We start from the raw sequence: 21,759 nt of genomic DNA, 5'->3' as shown, positions 1-21,759 counted from the left end.
CTTTTTAACTGCATCATTCCTGATAAATATATATTTGCAGGTGTGAAGATCATTTGGGATGTAAGTTTGTTTGTTTGCTTTCCTGGTTGATGTAAAGTTCAGAAATTCAATTCTGTCAGAAACCAAATGTCTGTCTTTGGATTTAAATACTGTCCATGTAGGGTCAATCCTGATCCGAAAGCTACCTCTGCAGGTGTGCTCTGTAAATCTTCTTTCACCATGTTTCTTATCGCTAGGAGAATTAATGGTAAATTGTCTGTCCAGTCCATATTGTTAAATACATAGCCAAGGAAGCTTTCAATTGTCTGTGGAATCTTTCCACCATCCCATTTGCACAAGGGTGATAGGCAGTTGTCTTAATGTGATTCGTTTCTAACAATTGATTAAATTTGGCAAAAAGGGTTGATTGAAACTGTGAGCCCCTCTCTGTTGTAATTACTGAAGGTACTCCAAAAACTGCTATCGAATCCTGCAGTATAACTCTGGCTATTGTTGCAGCTGAAGTGCCTTGATTGCTATGGCTGTAGGCCATCTGCCTAAATCCATCAGCTATAGTGAGAATGTGTGTATTTGCTTTTGAAGTGGGTAAATATCCTACTAAGTCGATGTGAACATTGGTGAATCTAGCATCAGGTGTGCTAAAAGTGCCAATTGGTGATTTTTTGAGTGTGAATTTTATTCTTTTAGCAGGGTATACTAGTTTTAGTCCAATTGCGAATGTCTATGTTCATATTGGGCCAAACAAAGCCTTTTGCTATTAATTTCACAGTTGCTCTTTTTCCTGGATGAGATAAGTTATGAAAATGTTGAAAAACTTGTCTCCTGATGCTAGGTGGTATATACAGGCGTGGATGTGTTTTTGATACATTGCAATAAAATTTCATTATACCAAATGGTATAGCCATTTCTTTTAGTTGTAAGGATGTTTTTGTTGTATAGCTGGAAGTGTTTTATCTTTTTCCTGCTCCTGTGCTATTAATTCCATATTTAATGAACTGGAATTTAAAGAGGCAATTATAGCTCAAGATAGTGCGTCTGCTATAATGTTCTCTTGTCCCTTAACATATCGGATATCTGTGGAGAACTGAGCTATATAATCGAGATGTCTGCTTTCTTGTGGACCATATTTATCTACGTGTGTATGTAGAGTATATGTTAATGGTTTATGATCGGTGTAAACACAAAAATTTATTCCTTCCAGTAAGTGTTTAAAATGCTTAATTGCAAGGTAAATTGCTTGTAGTTCTCTTGAAAAAGTATTGCATTTTGTGTGCGTCTTGCTTAACTTAGCAGAAAAAAAATGATATAGGAGTCATTGTGTTGTGACCAGTTGGTGTATGACTGCTCTTGCAGCTATATCTGATGCATGTGTTCTAAATGTAAGTTTTGTATCCTTACTGTCTTTTATGTAATTCAATTTTGTAAAGTTGGGCAAAGCAGTTTAAGCTTGTTTAAAGGCTTCTAAGGTAGGTAGGTCCTTCTAACTTTAACTGTTGTTTTTTTTGTTTTGTTTTTTAACAGACATGTCAACGGTGCAAGTATTGTCGAACAGTTAGGTAAGAATCGTCTGTAGTAGTTAATTATGCCTATGAATCATATCGTCAAATCTATATCGTCTGACAGATGTGGGTTGTGGGAAATTTAAAATAGAACTTATTTTCTCAGGTAGTGGAGATATTCCATCCTTGTCAATGAAGTGTCTGAGGAAATTAACCTTTTGTTGGCCAAAAATTCATTTTTCGATGTTACTTTTAGACCGTAATGTGACAATGTGACAATCTTGGAAAGGTTTGCTCCAAGTGTTGTCTGTGCTCGTTGAGGTTTTTGCTGGCAATTAGAACATGATCTACATATGCAAATATGAATGACAGGCCTCTAAAAAATTCATCTATTAGTCTTTGAAAGGTTTGGCAGGCGTTTCTAAGTCCAAAAGGCATCCGTACGACCTCATAAAGGCAAAATGGTATGGTCAGTGCAGTTATATGAATGTTTTCTTCTGCCACTGGAAATTGGTAGTATGCTTTTACAAGATCCAATTTAGAAAATATGGTGGCGCCTTGCAGAGAGAGAGAAAGAGAGAGACAGACAGACAGACAGACAGACAGACAATGACAGATTCTAGAAATATATATCTGTCTGTTTGTTTTTCCTTTTTTTCCTCTTGTGACTCCGGTCCTTTCCGCATTGCTCTCGGCTTTTAAAACTTCCATATATTCCTTACCAGCAATGCTTCAAACAAGCTACCATTTACTTTTATATATATATATATATATATATATATATATATATATATATATATATATATATATAATAATTCTTCTAGTATACTTCAAAATTATAGAAATTGTTCGCATTAACAAGTGCTATTAAAATGATTTTTTCGATTTTACTGTACAGAAACAAATACATCTTTCTGATATACTGCTTATGTAAATGCAATCTATGGTGTAAGATTAATAAATTTGTATATTAATTTGCAAAAGGACATTTCATTAATTAATGCATTCTTTTTTTGTCTTCAAATTTATTTTCATTAGTTGAATCGAATAGTTGTTTATGAATACTGTTTGTTTACTTACGAAATTGTGCTCATTATGCTTCTGGTTTGGAGATTAATTTCGATATTTTTAGTTACAAGCAAAGCCTCCATTATCCCCCCTCCCCCCCTCTCTCTCTCTCTCTCACACACACACACACACACACACACACACACACACACACACACACTTTCCACATGAAAGCAAGTGAGCCATTTCATTCTTTTGTCAATAATATAAAATTAGAAAAATGAATTAGTTCGTGACCTCTCAAAATTTCATTTAATCTGTTGAATAGAAAAGTCATTTAAACTGGCGTCACAATTCTTAACAAATCAACATTAGAACAATATTAAACATTCCATGGCATTTATTCATTGATTTATTTATTATTTTTTTTTTTTTGCTTTTAACATCCCTCAGAAAAAATTGTTTAAAATCCTATTTAAAAAATTAATTTATATAAAATTCTATTCTCAAGCTCAAACTAGAACATTTAGTAGCAATTTATATTTATTTTAACTGGAAAAAAATCCTATTTAAAATAACTTTTCAAAAGTTCTATTTAAAACTTAATTTAACGATTAGTATACTCTCGAGCTATGCTATACTGGGTCGGGACAGCTAGGTGTGTGTGTGTGTGTGTGTGTGTGTGTGTGTGTGTGTGTGTGTGTGTGTGTGTGTGTGTGTGTGTGTGTGTGTGTGTGTGTGTGTGTGCACGCGCGTGCGCGCGAGCATGCTATTTTTTGCATTATTTTGTAAGTTCAAGTATGCCCGGCAGTCTGAATACTAAATATGGATAACATTAGAAGCAGTGATTGGTTAGGCAGTAGGATTTGTGATTTTATGCATATCTACTTCGACTCTGTTCAATAAATGCTATTCTTGATAAAGTTTCATAAATGTGTTAAATAATAACTAGTACATTTGCTAGTATTCATCTGATGATTTAGCGTTTAGACGTACACAAGAAACCTCAGTAATAGGATCATGGCGGTCAGCAAGTATGCACTTAAATATCACCTCAACCTATGTAACCAGAACCAGAGGTGGCGTCACATGGCTCAAAGACAGAGTGAGTGAAAGAGGTAGGTCAGTTAATTGGGAAGCTTTGGAGCAAACGGCGCATGTAGAAACTGACTTAAGAATTAGTGATAAATGAAGTTAAGGCTCCAGCCGAGCGAAAGAGCAGGACACAAACTGTTTTAATTAATAATAATAATAATAATAATAATAGAATAACAATAACAAAGACTTTCACTGGCGAGGACTACTATTGAGCGTAACCAGTTATACAGTCTTTTTGAAATTTTCATCTCTATTTTTCTCGTTATCTACTGAATATTTTTAATGAAACCTATATGAAATATGTTCCTTATTAAATTGTAAAGATTTTTTTATTCTGAAACAAGTTTAAAAAAATTTAATCTAAAAATGTTATTTTAAAGTTTTTATTAAAAAAAAATTAAGATTTTCTCATTATTCAGACATGTATGACAAAGAGGGAGTTGCAAAAAAGAGTTGTGGTGTGAGGAGAAGTACAAACTGAAACAGAGAATATTCAGACCTGTAATAATACTAAGAGGGGGTTACAAAAATGAGTTGTGGTGTGAGGAGAAATACAAACTGAAATAGAGAGTAGGAGAGTTTTTATAAATACATGCAAAACCACATTCATTTTTTTAAAATCCAAATTAATAAATTTAATAAAATATAATCTTAAAAAGATACGATGCAAGTTAGAAAAGCATTTCATCCAAGGCATGAAAATTGTTAAACAAAATGGTACAAAATTCATTTTGAAATTTATTTATCTTCAAAGTGCACTTTTATACATTTTACAAAGTAAGGTATTACATTTTTATACCTTAGTTTGTAAAATTTATAAAAGTGCACTTTGAAGATAAATAAATTTCAAATTGAATCTTGTACCTTTATTTTTAAAGCCTATAGAAAAAATATTTTAACTTAACCGCATGTATATCTTTAAGGTGGAGTTAATACTTGTACATAACCCTAACCCTAACCCTAACCTCCTAAGTCTGTGCATTTGACTTAGGATTGTGTAAGCATGAAAAATTAGTGTCTGTAAGTCAAAATAATTAATAGTTATTTATAAAAATATTATAAGCCACCTTCAACTAGGGTTGAGCCTCTTTATTTATTGGGTCTCTTTAGTTATAATAAGCTATTGACCTTAGCATAAATCAATGTTCCAGCATCCGGGTTTTTATATTTTCCTGCTTGTCCCAACATTATGCATAGAACTTAATTCTTTTTCCTTTCCCGACTGCAGAGCTAAAGGTGACTTTGTAACTTGGTTTAAATTTTTCAACCGGCAGTAATTATCACTTCTTAAACTGATAATTTCGTAAGCATGAAACACGAATATCTGTTGGTAAAAATATTTATAAAATTATATACATATATATGTCCTAGTGACATATGGCCGAGTGTTCCTAGACGTTGTATCAAAGTTTACAGTTACCCAAAAGTGCTGAGTTCAATCCTGAACGAAGGCAGTGAAAAGTAACATTCAAAACAGAGAATCAGCAACTATGTCCCAGAGCCTAGCTGGAGTCTGAACACGGTACCCTCGTAATAATAATAAAGGGTTCGGTTCGAGACTCCTAACAAACGGTTCCCCAGTTCGTTACAAAACACCTGATGAAGGCCGGAGGGCAAAAGTGCCGAAACGTTGTGACTATAACAACCAAGATGAGGAAGTCAGTCCGACAATCTCAATCAATGAAAACACCTCATCTCAAAAGTACAGACAATTAATATATATATATATATATATATATATATATATATATATATATATATATATATATATATATATATATATATAATCGAGATAAGACACTGATTAGAAATCAGATGAAAGATCCTGATAGATATTACTTGAAGTAATACTTTCAGGGCGATCCTAGCCAAAAAGAAGAAGCTCAATATTTAAGCATAGAGGAATATACAAGTTTAGTGGTTATATTTAAATTCTGAAAAAAAAACAACATATAGACACATATATTCGATTTAAGAATTTATTGTTTGACAAAAAGAATATATAGAAAAGGGTTATGTTTATTTCCTTAATCCATGGATTTTCAATAAAGGCTCATATCATCAGAGGAAATGAAATGCGGTCAGCAAAATATTCAGCTGTGAATAGACACTTATTTTGCTTTTCAGCACAAATATTAAAAATAGTTTTCTAAGTGGTGAATGATAATTATATGGAAATAATTATAGGAAAAGGGAATTTGATACAACCTGGGTAGTCCATTATCGGAAGGAGTACAATGTCCTCCGGGGTTATAAATTCAGGTAGGCAGAATATTGGTCCAGGGGAGAAGGCAGTAGTCACATATAACAAAAAAAGCATGGTTGTTCCTTATTGATTTTCCGAGAGGTATGCGGGGCAGCCGTATTTGTTGGTGCATTGAGTGTGTTTTGGTAGATGTAATCCAAAAACAGTGTATCAGATGTTGAATGGATATACCATTCCATTGTATATATCCCTGTGGGTAATAAAATTTGAGCATTGAAGTTGATTGGTCAGTGTGTGACCAAATTGCATTGATTTGCGAAAGAAAATAGATCTTTATTTGTGACTGCTGCACGGGTATCTATTTCTGTATGTTTGTTAACATGTTTCTAGTGCAGAGAGCAAAAAAAAAAAAACTAGAAAGTATTAGCTCCTCTTCATGCTTTGTTTTTTAGGTCAAGAAATTTGGAAATCAAATGGATTTAAAAGGATTGAAACTCCTCACGAATTTGGAAGACGAAAAAGATGAAACTAATCGTTTGATCTTGGAATCAGGCAAGAAATTTTGCATCCAGTTTGACATAAATGACACCGAGAAAGGTAAGTCGATTAGAAATAATACACTTTATACAAAACATGAAAAGGAACTGTAATCTTAGGGAGATATCAATCATACCAGTTATTATAGGTGCCACAGGGCTTATGAAGAAGAACCTGAAGTTCTACCTAACTAATATTCCTGGTGAACAATGTTCAAAAGAAATCCAGACAATTGCACTTAAGGGAACAGCGGGGATACTAAAAAGAGCTCTTGGTTGGTTTCAATAAAAAGCAGAGCAATGTTAGTAGCTGGTTTGGCTGCCCCATACCCAGCGTTACAATCTTCAAAGGAAGAAAATTAAAAACACACACACACACACACACACACACACACACACACACACACACACACACACACACACACACACACATATGTCATCTTTAAAATATAAGTTTTCAGTTGCAATATAAATTTTTACAAAAACACAAAGTTCTATAAATAACTCAATAGTGTAGGACGAAAACTATAAATACATTTTATCATCATATTCACTTTGAATACAGGAAACAAAAAAAAAATTCCCTGTATTCAAAGTGAATATTATATATGCCAAATAATAAGAACCATAAGGAATTCATCAAAATTGATCCTTTATTATTCATAAGATAATAGTACAACTTCTTCGAAAAAAAAAATATCCGCTTTTATTGAAGTAAAAATCACTCATTGAAATATGTATTTGTCTTTGTTTATTCAAAATTATCTGTCTTTTCATTTATAAAAATTTGCCAATAATTATAAAATTTATCAATTATCAAATTGTGGTTCTTATTATTTGATATGTAAAACACATAAAAAATCAAACTAATCTCACAAAGGGAATTTTTTCTGTTTAACTACTGTATAAATTATCTTAGAAAACAATTTACATCACTTTCAGTAAAAAAAACGCAGTTGCATAATCGCCTTGCCTATTACAGGGATGGCCATGACTGGTGGCAAATATGAAATCAAAACCTGATACTTCAGAGCCATTATTTCTCAAATGGCTCCAAGATTGTTTCATTAATTAGTTATAAATCTCTTTCCCCACACACCAACTTAAAATTCCATGCTCAATTTAAATGATCATATAAATAATATAATAATTTTTTTTTTTAATTTGAATATTTTTTATTTTTGAGTGAGAAAGAGAGTGAATAAAACATTAAATTAATTTATTTATTGCGGACTATTATTTTCATCGATATTAGTTGTTGTTTCACGACGTTTCAGCCAACTACTCCTCTGGTCTTTGTCAGGTGGTAACCGCGATGGATAGGAACTTTTGAATTTCCTAACTGCATTCTCACAAATTACTGCCATCCGTAGTTGTTGTCGTCTCACCACGTTTTGGCCAAGTAAGCCTCTGGCCGGCTTTGGCTGGATTGAAACCGCTATCTTCAAACAATGCTCATCTGGAACTGTAGAAATTCAACGTCTCTATCAACTGCGCCACGGGCTCCGAAGGTGAGACGACAACAAATACGGATGGCAGTAATTGCTGAGAATGCAGTTAGGAGATTCAAAGTTCCTATCCATCGTGGTTACCACCTGACGAAGATCAGAGGAATAGTTGGCCGAAACGTCGTGAAACAACAACTAATAAAGATGAGAATAATAGTCCGCAATAAATAAATTAATATAAATAATACTCATCTCAATAATGAATTCCAATTAAAATAATATAAGACATTAAAGTTGATTGAAATTTTTGTTTAATGTTTTAAACTGAACGTTTATGCAATTAATTGTTGAATCTGCTGTGTGACAAATTGGTTCAATTCAAGGCCATGTCTATAATATGCCGAGAGATCTAACATTTGGAATCACTGACGGGTAATACTACTCTGTGTCAATGAACCCTGAAATGCTAAAGAGAGCTCCAATCTATGGTTTCACCTCTCCCCTTGCCAATCTTTCACAAAAAACACTCGTCTAGCCAAAACCACTATCAAAAATTTCGACCTCTCTATCGGTACATAAACATAGATTCCATTAACAAAGCTTCTCTTCTAGAACCGTCCCTACCTGTGGAACTCTGTTCCGCTTTCCAGCTGACTACAATATTGTCGTCTTTAAGTCCAATGTAAACAAATTCTTATTGAATCGTCCTCTTAATCTTATTATACTAACTTTTCATTACTAACAGTTAATAGGCTATTGTTCTAAAGACTACTGTACACACATTAACCCTTATCCTTGAGTGGCCTCCAAGCCTTGATATGTAGTGACTCCTTTTGAAAAAAAAAAAAAAAAGCTAACATATTTCCGAAAGGTAATTAGAGCTTTACGACCGTATGTTGTTTACTCATGACTAGCAGGCCGAGAGATCTAATATTTGAAATCTCTGAGTTTTGCAATCAGTCGACAGGATATTTTCAGCTGCTAACATTGCACGTCTCATTGTTTCTAGAAATTTTCATTCTAAAACGATTCTGACTATGGCCATGATTAAGTACAAATACTCTATAAAAAAAAAAACACAAAAAAAAACACACATTGAAATAAAATTCATTCATTTTTTTGTTTCATTTTACTTCAGAAATCAAGGGGCCCCCTTCATGGGGCTAACACTTGATCTCTTTTATGAGATACATAGATATTTTAAATATTTTATGAAATATACATAGATATTTAAATATTTTATGAAATATCCATAGATATTTAAATATTTTATGAAATATACATAGATATTTAAATATTTTATGAAATATACATAGATATTTAAATATTTTATGAAATATACATAGATATTTAAATATTTTATGAAATATACATAGATATTTAAATATTTTATGAAATATACATAGATATTTAAATATTTTATGAAATATACATAGATATTTTAAATATTTTATGAAATATACATAGATATTTAAATATTTTATGAAATATACATAGATATTTAAATATTTTATGAAATATACATAGATATTTAAATATTTTATGAAATATACATAGATATTTAAATATTTTATGAAATATATATAGATATTTAAATATTTTATGAAATATATATAGATATTTAAATATTTTATGAAATATACATAGATATTTAAATATTTTTATGAAATATACATAGATATTTAAATATTTTATGAAATATACATAGATATTTAAATATTTTATGAAATATACATAGATATTTAAATATTTTATGAAATATTCATAGATATTTAAATATTTTATGAAATATACATAGATATTTAAATATTTTATGAAATATACATAGATATTTTAAATATTTTATGAAATATACATAGATATTTAAATATTTTATGAAATATACATAGATATTTTAAATATTTTATGAAATATACATAGATATTTAAATATTTTATGAAATATACATAGATATTTAAATATTTTATGAAATATATATAGATATTTAAATATTTTATGAAATATATATAGATATTTAAATATTTTATGAAATATACATAGATATTTAAATATTTTATGAAATATACATAGATATTTTAAATATTTTATGAAATATACATAGATATTTAAATATTTTATGAAATATATATAGATATTTAAATATTTTATGAAATATACATAGATATTTTAAATATTTTATGAAATATACATAGATATTTAAATATTTTATGAAATATACATATATATTTAAATATTTTATGAAATATATATAGATATTTAAATATTTTATGAAATATACATAGATATTTAAATATTTTATGAAATATACATAGATATTTAAATATTTTATGAAATATACATAGATATTTAAATATTTTATGAAATATACATAGATATTTAAATATTTTATGAAATATACATAGATATTTAAATATTTTATGAAATATACATAAATATTTTAAATATTTTATGAAATATACATAGATATTTAAATATTTTATGAAATATACATAGATATTCGAATATTCCATTAAAGTTATTCTTTACCTTTCAAACACTGTGTTAGTAAAGAAATTGAGAACATAATTTTATTCTCCCCAACTGACCATTTTAATATGTTCTAATATATCATTCTTGGGGTCTCTTGCTCTTACTGTATTCCAAAACAAGTATTCATCCAGTCTGGTGGAGTATTCGACTTTGTTCTGTTATTCAAAGTGTGACATCACTTGGAGAAGATGCACCATCTATATATACAAAAGACAAAAGTTGCGCGCATATTTTTGTATGTCCGAGAAAGGCTTTTTTCCGAGGGGCAGGGTCTTTAGAGAGTTACTATTTTGGAGAACGTTTTATATACTCCCTAGACCATAATATGTACGATTTGTGAACGGACATTGTATCTACATTTATTTACATCGACTTTTAAAAACTGCCTCTATTCCATCCTTTCGCATGTTTGTTAGTCTTTTTCGTATAAATAAAGCAAAACTAAATTGAAGCAAATCGACTCGCCTGGCCTTCGTGGCCGAGACGTTTTGAGGGCAATCAGCTTTGATAAATGTCGGGAAACCCTTCATATCAAATAATTGCTATTCATTTGGAGAGCTCCTCCTTTTAGGAGGAGGCTGGTTTTCCCCAACATCATGGGGAAGCAGAAACTGGCCTGCAGCCAACCTTCGTTTCTGCGCCTGTGTGAACTCATTTCTGCAAGTCAACTTTTAAATCGTTAAATTTGAATGCTTTTCACTTCCTCTCGTCTCTTAGCATAGTGGTAAGATCTCAGCTTTTCTTTCACTTTCTCCTTTTCTGCCTTCAGGTCACGGGTTCGAGCCTACCTGCCTACTAACACAGTTTTTTTTTCCAAACGCCCTGGCAAAGCCAGGAACCCCTGCTAGTCTATTATATAAATCTCATCTGTCTGTTTAAATGTATGTATGCATGTCCCACAAAAACTATCGACAGAGGCGACGGATCCTGACAAGATCAGTATCATTTTGAAGCTTGGTGTCTCGGATGACAAATATCGAAAAATTGGCCAAAAACATGAATCCTTCACCCTAAACTCGGCCGTTTTGTACGAGGAGGGGTCAATATTTTTCGCCGACATTTTAGCAAGTCATCGTCACCGTTGGATTGACTTTGGTTAATTTCAACGCTTTTGACTTCTGGTCGCGTCATTGGAGACATCGGCTAAGACGTCAGATTTTCTTCCACTTTTTTTTCCACTTTTTTTTTTTTTTGCTCAATACACACCTCCAAACACCCGGGCAATGCCGGGCACCCAGGCTAGTTCTTCATGAAAGTTATAGTGGGTTAGCCATACTTAGGAGATCTTATTTGGGCTGCAAATACTATGTGATTTTGAACACTTAGTCAGGGTTTACTTGTATCCTTAGGCCAAGTTGTCCTACCAAACGTCTGTACAGAGATAGTGTTTAGTAGGCATTCAAATATGCATTTGCTTTTGTTTATTCAAAATTACCTGCCTTTCCCTTTATAAGAATTTGTCAATAATTATTAATTAATTCATTTTGATTTTTATTTGATACTAGCAGGCTGCCTGGCATTGCCCGGTCGTAAAATACGCTTAAATATAATATTTTGATGAATGCAGATTTCGTATTTATTATTATACTAGCGGGAGTATTCGGCGTTGCCCGGGAGTTTGTAGGTGTGTGTGTTGGTGTTGGTGGTGGTGGTGGTGGTGGTGGTGAGGGGGGGGGGGTTAGATCTAAATCCTATGTTAAACTTCTTTTAAGAAATCGGAAAAACAAACAAAAAAAACCCAGCGAACATGATGTAAAAAGAAGAAAAAGTAAAATAAAAAAAATAGTTTTGGTAGGTAGATAAGATCAAACCCGGAACGTTAAGGCGAGAAACTTGATAAGTTACCGTTCGCCTACGAATTGAAAGAAACTGAAACGAAACTTTTTAAACACAAGTGGCAGGTTCACGGTGAATCTAATTAGGTCAAAGGAAATTAAATTCCGCACTTAATTTTAACAGCGGGATAGTTCTTTGGGGTTTATTTTTTACCCAACTTTGTCTGGTTTTGTTTCACCGTCATGTTGGGGAAAACCAGCTTCTCCTTTAATAGGGGAGCATCCAAATGAAAGCAATTTCTGGACGCTCCCGGCCCTGTAAGCCAACGCTTTTATACAAAAAAGCCGAATCAACACAAGAGGGGCCGAAATAGCAAGAATTGTGTAAAAGTCGACGTTAATAAATCTAGACGCGACACGCGTTCGCAAATCGTACATATTATTATCTAGGGGGGTATATAAACAGTTCTAAGACATAGTACACCCCCTCCCGAGAAGCCAGGTGAAAAAAGCCTTTCTTGGACATACAAAAATGCGCGCACCGCATTTGCCTTTTATATATATAGACTAACGGGGGTACCTGGTGTTGCCCGGGTGTTTAGAGGTGTGCATGTTGGGGTGGGGGGGGTCAAAACAAAAGAATTAGCGTAGTAAGAACCCTGTTTAAATATTATATATATATATATATTTATATATATATATAAAAAACAATGTTAAAACTTCTTTAAAAAAAATCGTTGCCCGGGTGTTTGTGTTGAAGGGGTGCTTAAAAAACATGCAGTTTTGGTAAGTAGTTAGGATCGAACCTGAAGCCTTGAGGCGAAGATGGAAAAGAAAGTGGGCAAAAAACCTGGCACGTTACCCGCTCGGCCAACAAAGAGCAACTGAAACACGTTTGAATTTATTTATTTAAATTTAAATTAAAAACAGAATTGACACGTGCCTGCAATAAAGTTAACTCTGCTACTTCTATTTGACCTCATTACTGAGGTCAAATAGAAGGAGTGGAGTTAACTTTTGCTGTGGGGCAGCTTTTGGGTTTGTTTGCCCAACTTTGGCTGGTTGTTTCCCAAGATGTCGGGGGGGGGGAAACAGCTCCCCATAAAAAGGTGATTATACAGATTGAATAGCAATTGTCTGATATAAGGAGTTTGACCCCACATCGATCAAAGCTGATTGCTACTGGACGTTCCCCCAGTGCGATTGCCGGGAACAATTCTTAGCTTTGAATTAGTTTTGGTTTTATACAAAAAAGCTGAACGAACACAAGACGGGCTGAAATAACAAGAATTTTGTAAAAATCGACGTAAATAAATCTAGACGTGACCCGCATTCCCAAATCTTAGATATTATTATCTAGGGGGTAAGTAAACATTTCTAAGCGATAGTAACCCCCCCCCCCCCCCCAGGACCGTCGACAAAAAAAGTCTTTTCGAGACATACAAAAATGCGCGCGCTGCATTTGCCTTTTATATTTTTATATATATAGACTTGCGGGGGTTGCGGCGTTGCCTGGGTGTTTAGAGATGTGTGTGCTCGGGCGGGCGGGGGGGGGGAGGTAAATCAAAACAAAAGAATAAGCTAAGTAATCACCCTGTTTAAATATTATAAAAAAATGTTAAAACTTAAAAAAATCGAAAAAAAAACAAAAAAAAAAACTAACGTAAGGCAAATGAACGATGTTAAAATTTCTTAAAATCAAAAAAATAAAAACAAAAAAAGAAAACGCGAATGTGATGAAAAAAAACAAAAAAAACGATGGTTAAAACTTCTTTAGAAAATATGAAAAATAAAAACAAAAAAAAACATAGAACGTGAAAAATAGCTTAAATAACCCTGTTTCAATATTAAACCTTTAAAAATCGAAGAAAAAAAAAAAAAAACACATCTCACACCAAGATTCGAACTCACAACCTTTAGATAAAGTGTGCAAAAAACCTGACATGTTACCCGCTCACAGCAATACAGAGTAGCTGAAACATGTTTGAATTTATTTAAATGTATTAAAAACAGAATTGACACATGCCAGCAATAAAAGTTAACTCCGCTCCTTCTTTTTGATCTCATTAATGAGATCAAATAGAAGGAGCGGAGTTAACTCTTACTGTGGGGGGGAGGGGGGCAGCTTTTAGGTTTGTTTATCGAACTTTGGCAGGTTGTTTCCCCAAGATGTTGGGGAGGGAGAAACCAGCTCCCCATAAAAAGGGGATTGTCCAAATTGAATAGCAATTGTCTGATATAAGGAGTTTGGCCCCACATTGATCAAAGCTGATTGTTTCTGGACGTTCCCCCGGTGCGATTGCCGGGAACAATTCTTAGCCTTGAATTAGTTTCGGTTTTATACCATAAAGCGGAACGAACACAAGACGGGCTGAAATAGCAAGAATTTTGTAAAAATCGACGTAAATAAATCTAGACGTGACCCGCATTCCCAAATCTTAGATATTATTATCTAGGGGGTAAGTAAACATTTCTAAGCGATAGTAACCCCCCCCCAGGACCGTCGACAAAAAAAGCCTTTTCGAGACATACAAAAAACATACGCGCACATTTGCCTTTTATATATATAGATTAATAATTAATTATATAGTAATGATTTAAAAAGTTTTAAAAAAAAGTGACTCATGCCACCACCAAGAATTGAAACCAAAACATTTAGCTTACGATTTACTTTTTCCTTGACGTTAATGCCTGAGTCAATAGCTATTACGTTACGCATGCATATTCATAATGCCATCGTTCAACCTTCGCCTGGCAAATTCCATTTTTAAAATTTTCGCACTTTTGCACCGATTTTCCCCGGCTAAAACCCAATTATAAAGTTCAAATACCCTATATATTAAGTTTCATGTCTGTAGACCAAAAACTGACAGAGGAGTTTGGTAGGCAAAATTTTTTAAACAAATATATATATATGCATACATAAATATATATAGAAAGAGGTTTGCGTTTACTATAACCTTTTTACACAAATATTATGCAAGAATAAATCATGTAGAATATCTGCATGAATATAATTAGTTAACTAAAGAAAATCATCCTATAAAAACCCCGAAAAACTAATAGGGAATTAATTAAAATGAATGTTTAATGCAAATTAGCTAGATCTTTTGCAGATGAATGCAATTCCATAACCAATCGATACAAAAGTTGTATTTTCTTTTTAAATAAATAAAAAAAAAAAGGGTTTTAATATGAATATTTATACACAAAAAAAAAAAAATCAAATTTATAGGAGTATAGATAGATGTGAATCGCATGAAACTAATCTCACAAGGAAATTTCCTTTCTGTTTTTAATTGCTGTATGAATTATCTAATAAAATTCACATCGCCTGCAGTAAAAGAGCCCAGCTGCACAATCACCTGGCCCATTCATAAGGATGAGCGTGTGAAACCATTTTGTCTTCTACCTATCTCCTGGGAAATACTAACACAAAAATGTAATTAATATCATCTTGCTTTATTGCATTGTTTTCAATGTTTTGATCGTTGCACAATATCCTGTCTTCATAGTTAATAGTTTACTTATGCTAGTTATTTGCCTAGGCTAATACCCTTAGCTAGCTCATCCCACTTGGGAGGAGTGGTCCCCCAGTTGGAGATCAAAAATATGCGTGTAACAATGCATAATAGTCCCTTTGTTTTTTATATCGCTCCACTTATGACCAACTCACCTCCTGGCTAGGGAGTGGGGGACCACTCCCGCCAGTGGCACAAGAAATAGTGCTACACGGCAAACACCGTGGAGAAAAAATTCTAGGGAATAACAAAGTCACAAACACAAGAGATCCCCAGTCACATGCGTATCCTGTTCGGACGAGATGTTTAACAATGTTAGCTTTTGCAGTTTGTGGTGCGATCTTACCACGTGCATCATCTAGTATTCCCAAATGGTCACCAATCTGGTATTGACCAGGATCAACAATGCTTAACTTTGATGATCTAATGTATCTATATGATTGTCATATATGTAACGTTACACATGTGTTAACATTCGTTACATGTCCACACTCGGATGTTGTATGCAGACAAGGAAACAAACACAAGGAAAAACTCGACTCCTTTTTTTGTTCAGTTTAAACAACAGACATTTATTTACAGGTACTTTCCATAATTATTTATTTAATTATTTAATTAATTGGAATTCATTATTGAGATGAGTATTATTTATTTATTCATTTATTTATTGTGGACTATTATCCTCATCTTTTAGTTGTTGTTTCACAATGTTTCGACCAACTATTCCACTAACCTTTGTCAGGAGGTTACCATGACGGGATAGGAACTCTGTATCTCCTAACTGCATCCTCAGCAATCACTGCCTTCCATAGTTGTTGTCGTCTCACCACGTTTTGGCCAATTAAGCCTCTGACCGGCTTCTCGTAGGATTTGTCAAAATTTTACCGTGTACATTTAAAGAAGACATTTAGATGAAGCATGCTAACACAGGGTTACGTATTTACGTATGAGGCGTTGGATGTCATAACTCAGTTAGCGCCGTTGCGGCAAAGTATCAAGTTAGTACATCATTTTATTCCCCATAGCCTCCTCTAACACATACATGAGTAGTTATAGTCGAATTCAAACTGGAACATGGGTAGAAATCGACTAATGCATAGTATACCCAGCAAACTAAACAGCGTTTTTCTCCATTTTTTTTGTTTGTGACGCTTACCAAGTTATGACATTCCACATCTCATATATACAAGGAATATTTATTTACACAGAGAAGTATTGAACAATACAGGGTGTGTTTGTGTACAATACAGAGTGTGTATCATGCATGAAGTAAAATGTTCGTTGGGCATTGTATTGCTCATTGTATATGTGTATGGAGTTAGAATGTTTGTTGTGTATATATATATATTTTTTGTGCATACGTGTGTCTGGATGCTTGTGTGTGTAATCACAAGAGTTCATTAAATATGTATTGAATGTTCATAGTATATACGAGGATTAATGAAAATACGTGTATGAATTCTTACCTTGAGAAAGGTAAATACTCTGTCGAGGCGTGTGCAAAAAGCGTGTGTCTACATCAACAGCTAGACAGGAAAAAAGAAAGATACGTAGAGAGAACGGAACAAGGAGAAAAACGTCACCTGTTGGACAAATCGGAAATCACAACAAGAGCAGGTAACCGTGCGTAACTGAGTATGTGTGTGCAAGACCTACGTAATCGTATATCAGTTCAAAAGGACATCTGCCCATATATCTGCAGAAACTGCAACTCAACGTTGGGGTGGAAAACTTCTCAAAAGGTAAATTTAAATTCCTGTTGATTATGTTGCATGCCAGAATCAAGTCTTCTCGCATCCACCCCTCTGCTGCTCCAATGTCTCTGCTATATATATATATATATATATATATATATATATATATATATAGTGCAAAATTTTGTTGAAAATTCAAAGACTTACATTTTTTCTTTTATATAACTCTTGTTTATTTTATCTTGGATCTCTTCATTGCAGCCGTTTCGTTAATGGAATGACAATTTTATGATTTTATGTTTTCATAAAAATTTTCTTTCTCATCAACTCGTCAGATGTGATTTCCATCCAATGTTGCCAACAAAAAGTTAATTTTGTACATGATAAACCTGGTGCGTTCGTTTAGGGAAATGAAATTCCATCCCCACGTTGTTACAGGTTGGCCATCTTGGGTATATATATATATAGCCATCAGGGGAGATCACCACTGGTTACTTCTTGCTCAAGGGAGATCATCCTTGGTTGCTTCCTGTTAAGAGGAGATCATCTCTGGTTACTTCCTATTCAGGGGAAATTACTTCTAGTTAATTCCTGTTGTCAGAAACAGACAACTCTTATACCTATACAAAGATGAGGCCAACAATCCGGAACATTTAAATAAAATAAATAACAACACTTTATCTTAAGAATGTTCCTAGAAAAGGTATGTACGGTCGATAGATACGCTTTCTCCTTTACTGAAGAGATATATTTGAATTTCTGTTGTAGATAACCTCACAGCTCAAGTGCTTGGCCCAGCCGGAAGAGTGCATGTGTCCATACAACATCAGGACTCCACCACCACAATAAACTTTACACCTACTGATGAAGGTAACAGGTGGATGCCTACCTCTCCAACCTTTTCTTTTTTTTTCTGAAAAAATTATATAATTTAATGATAAACAAATTTCCTTATTTCTAATGACATGAAAAGAAACTGTAATCTTAGGAAGATCTCCATCATTCCAATAGTTATAGGAACAACGTGACTCATGAAAAAGAATTACAAAAACTACCTAGCAAATATACTCAGTGAACCAAGTGCAAGAGAGATTCAAACAATTGCAATTAAAGGAACGGTCAGAATCTTAAAAAGACCTCTCGGTTGGAAAATTCGAGTTAGCAGGTGAATGTTTGACATTTGGTAGGATGCTCCATCCCCATCTAGAACAAATTGATAAGAAAAGTTCTAATAGATAAATAAATAAATAAAAAAGAGCATAAATTTATTTAAAAATGTATTTATAAATCAATTTTAAATTTTCTAGCAATAACCATATTCTCTTGCTCCTTCAGAGAGCAGTTGGAGCTTTAAGAGTTGGGCCCAGGATGGACCCCTGAGGGACACCGGCATTAATACTGTGAGCTTCTGATTTTTGCCCCTCAACTACTAAGTTGGGGCTTTAAGCATCATAATGGTATTCTTAAATCATCATAATCATCATCTAAGCATCATAATGGTATTCTTAAATTTTATATAAGAATAAATTTAAGTTTATGGAAGGCAGAAAAATGCAAAGGTGTCACGGACAGACTCAAATTGACGCAACTTAAGATATAACGGTGGAACCAGCTATGTAGTTTCACTTTTATTGATCCAACTCATGCGTATATGTTGTAGGAATTATTTTATGTCTATGGGAATTCTAACTAACATGTTCATGCTCTCTGTTGAAGGCAAGAAACAACAAACTCTACCTATAAAATTCAAGAGAAACTTTATTGGTATACAGGATATTATTGCAAAATAATGTGCCTTTCTTGCGTCCAACGTGGTGGAGCTGGTAGGTTGCTTCAATGAAGCGGTAGTTTTAGTCTTTTTGCAATCCGCATGCTGTCGTAGTCTGTGGCAGAGAAAGATGAATTTAGCCGTATTCTATTGGATCTCGTGGCCCTAAAAAATTGGTAACAACGCAAACAGGCTGAATACTGAAGATGAAAAGTTCACAATGATAAGAAAAGTCTGTAATGCGGTTGTAAACATTCTGTCTTATAAGTAAACCTAATTCGATTGGACAGTTTGATTATTTAAGAGGATGGCTCAACAAGGATTTATTAATATTGGACTTGGAAGCGAAGATGTCATAATCAGTAGGGAAGTAGTCCCATAATATTATGTTCTACAGATGGATAGTTCTTGGAAAAATTTTCTCATCAAAGTTCTGTTTAGTTTTAGATAGACAGAGGAAGAAAGGAAAAATCATAAGCAGTCTCTGGCAATCCCTGAGTGGCTTCCGGGCCTTGATAAGTGGTGATCACTGTGTAAAAAAAAAAAAAAAAAAAAAAATTACATTTGAACTTCTGCATGTCAGTACAATCAAGGAAGAGAGAATTCCAAAGTCTAGCAGTTTGAAGGAAGAAGCTATTTGAGTAGAAGGTTTTATGACATCTAGGGATATCTATGATGTAGGGGTGGGATTTTGCTGCTTGTCTGGTTTGTCAGGGGTATTTATGTCGAGGAGGAACTAGTGCTTTAAGCTCATCCAAGCACTTACCATTAAAGTACTTATAAAACAGGCACAAGGATATGGCACATTTTGGTGATGGGACAGGAGTGGCAGATGCACCAGCCCAAATGTGACAATAATACTCCATGCATGAGCTAATAGTGGCTTTTTAGAGATGCAGGATACTCTCAGGTGTGAGTGGATACTCTCAGGTGCGAGTAACCTTCTAGCACAGTAGAGAGAGCTCAGTTTCCTCGCAATTACCTCAGTGTATTTGTTATGCTTATGTTAACGCATGAGTGGTCTCAGCAATAACAACAAGTGCAAGTTCTGCCATGGAGTGTGTAAATATTTCCACTGGAACATCTGTAAAAACCTGAATATCCAATGTAGTAGCAAATCCTGGGAACATGTTTACCAGAAAGAACAGTTGGAAATAAGTCGTACACCATCCACTATGACTACGAAATTCCTACAGCTGCATACCTAAAAAATGGGGCTATTAAGCCTGGCATAGTAATATGGGACAAGAAGGAGAAAGTGGCAACCCTAGTTGAAGTCAGTGTCCGTAATGATGCTCACCTTAATAGAGCAGAGAGGGACAAAATAACAAAATATCAAGTACTTAAGTATGACACGAAAAGAAACTGGAATCTTAAGAAGGTATCAATCATACAAGTCATTATAGGAGCAACTGGGCTAATGAAAAAGAATTTCAAAAACTATCTGGCAAATATACCCGGTGAACCAAGTGAAAAAGAAATAGAAAGAATAGCACTTAAAGGGACGGTTAGAATTTTAAAAAGATCTCTCAGTTGGAGTAACTAAACTAATGGGAAAATGTTTGGCATCCGGTAGAATGCCCTATCCCCAGGAAAAACACAATGATAAGAAAATTAAAACAAAAGCATAATAGACTTTAAAAATTCACACTATCATTTTGAAATTCTAATAAGGTAAAACAGTGACATAGGTAGGTATGTAGGTAGGTAGGTAGGTATGTCAGGTCATGGCATATGCTACTGGTACCATGTAACCCAGTACTACCTGCCTCATGGTTAGGTCACCGTCGACTAAACTGGTTCCCCTACCAGACTTGTTTGGTGAGGAGGGCGGCTAGTCTCCCTGAAGGATTAAAAACAAGACCTTCCAAAGGGCGAATGAACTCTTTTCTGGGTCAACGGCCAACTAGCACCGTGTATATTTGTGTTTGTGTATATGTGTATTGGGGTAGAGAGGGCTCCCGTAAGCCGTGGTAAAGGCAACCTTTCTAGGAGAAGCAAATCTCTGATTTAAAAAAACCATAAAGCGGAAGACCATTACCCGCATTAAGCTGGTCTGCAGTTTAACTTGTTGCTGGCTATCTTGCTCTTGCTTGTTGCTGGATCTCAACATTTTGAACCGAGAGAGAGACTTAGCTGTCATACAAAGCTAAGACTCTGTAACATCATATTTGTATAGATACTCCCTCAGACATTTGGGCTCATGGATTTTAAATGTCTGAGGGAGTGGCACTCGCCTGACAAGACGTTGCAATCATCATCAGGTAGGTATTAATTAGGTAATGACATGGTAGTGATACAATAGATATGTCCTCTTTTACGTATCTGAAGAATTTTATTTTTTGTTTTTTGTTGTTGTTCTTGTTGTTTTCTTTGTTGTTGTTATTTAATAGGTGACCATTATGTCCACTTGTTTTGGCGGGGAGGCCCCCTGTCTATTTCACCGTTACTTGGACATTGTCAAGGTACGGTCATCGGCATTGATCCTTCGAAAGTACTTTTTCAAGGTAGAGGATCTTTTGAAGGCCGGGCAACTGTTCCGGCTGAATTCATCATTGATGGGCGTAAAGGAGGTGATGGTAAGTAACGACAATACATTTAAAAAGGTTCTGAGGTTTTGAGATGAAGACTGACTATTTGTATTATTCGCGTTCTTTCAAATACTGTTCTCATCTTG

General features: G+C 33.9%; 1 protein-coding gene across 3 annotated transcripts in view; it reads left to right on the top strand.

The window, feature by feature from the left end:
- The window catches only part of LOC145279934 (filamin-A-like), a 66,613-nt gene that overhangs the window by 24,973 nt on the left and 19,881 nt on the right, over positions 1–21,759 (top strand). For 2 of the 3 annotated variants that reach the window (XM_080131509.1, XM_080131510.1), the window contains exons 2-4: positions 6,264–6,408; positions 18,083–18,184; positions 21,476–21,661. In XM_080131509.1, coding sequence (XP_079987635.1) covers positions 6,285–6,408; positions 18,083–18,184; positions 21,476–21,661 — 412 coding nt within the window. In that variant the 5' untranslated portion in view covers positions 6,264–6,284. The remainder of the gene's footprint in view (positions 1–6,263; positions 6,409–18,082; positions 18,185–21,475; positions 21,662–21,759) is intronic. The other variant, XM_080131511.1, reaches the window with a different exon arrangement.

This window comes from Euprymna scolopes, chromosome 7 (genome assembly GCF_053919585.1).
Source record: "Euprymna scolopes isolate OS-2025 chromosome 7, ASM5391958v1, whole genome shotgun sequence".
Lineage (NCBI taxonomy): Eukaryota > Metazoa > Mollusca > Cephalopoda > Sepiida > Sepiolidae > Euprymna > Euprymna scolopes.
Note: the sequence above shows the minus strand (reverse complement) of the source record. Positions and strands in the feature narration are given on the sequence as shown.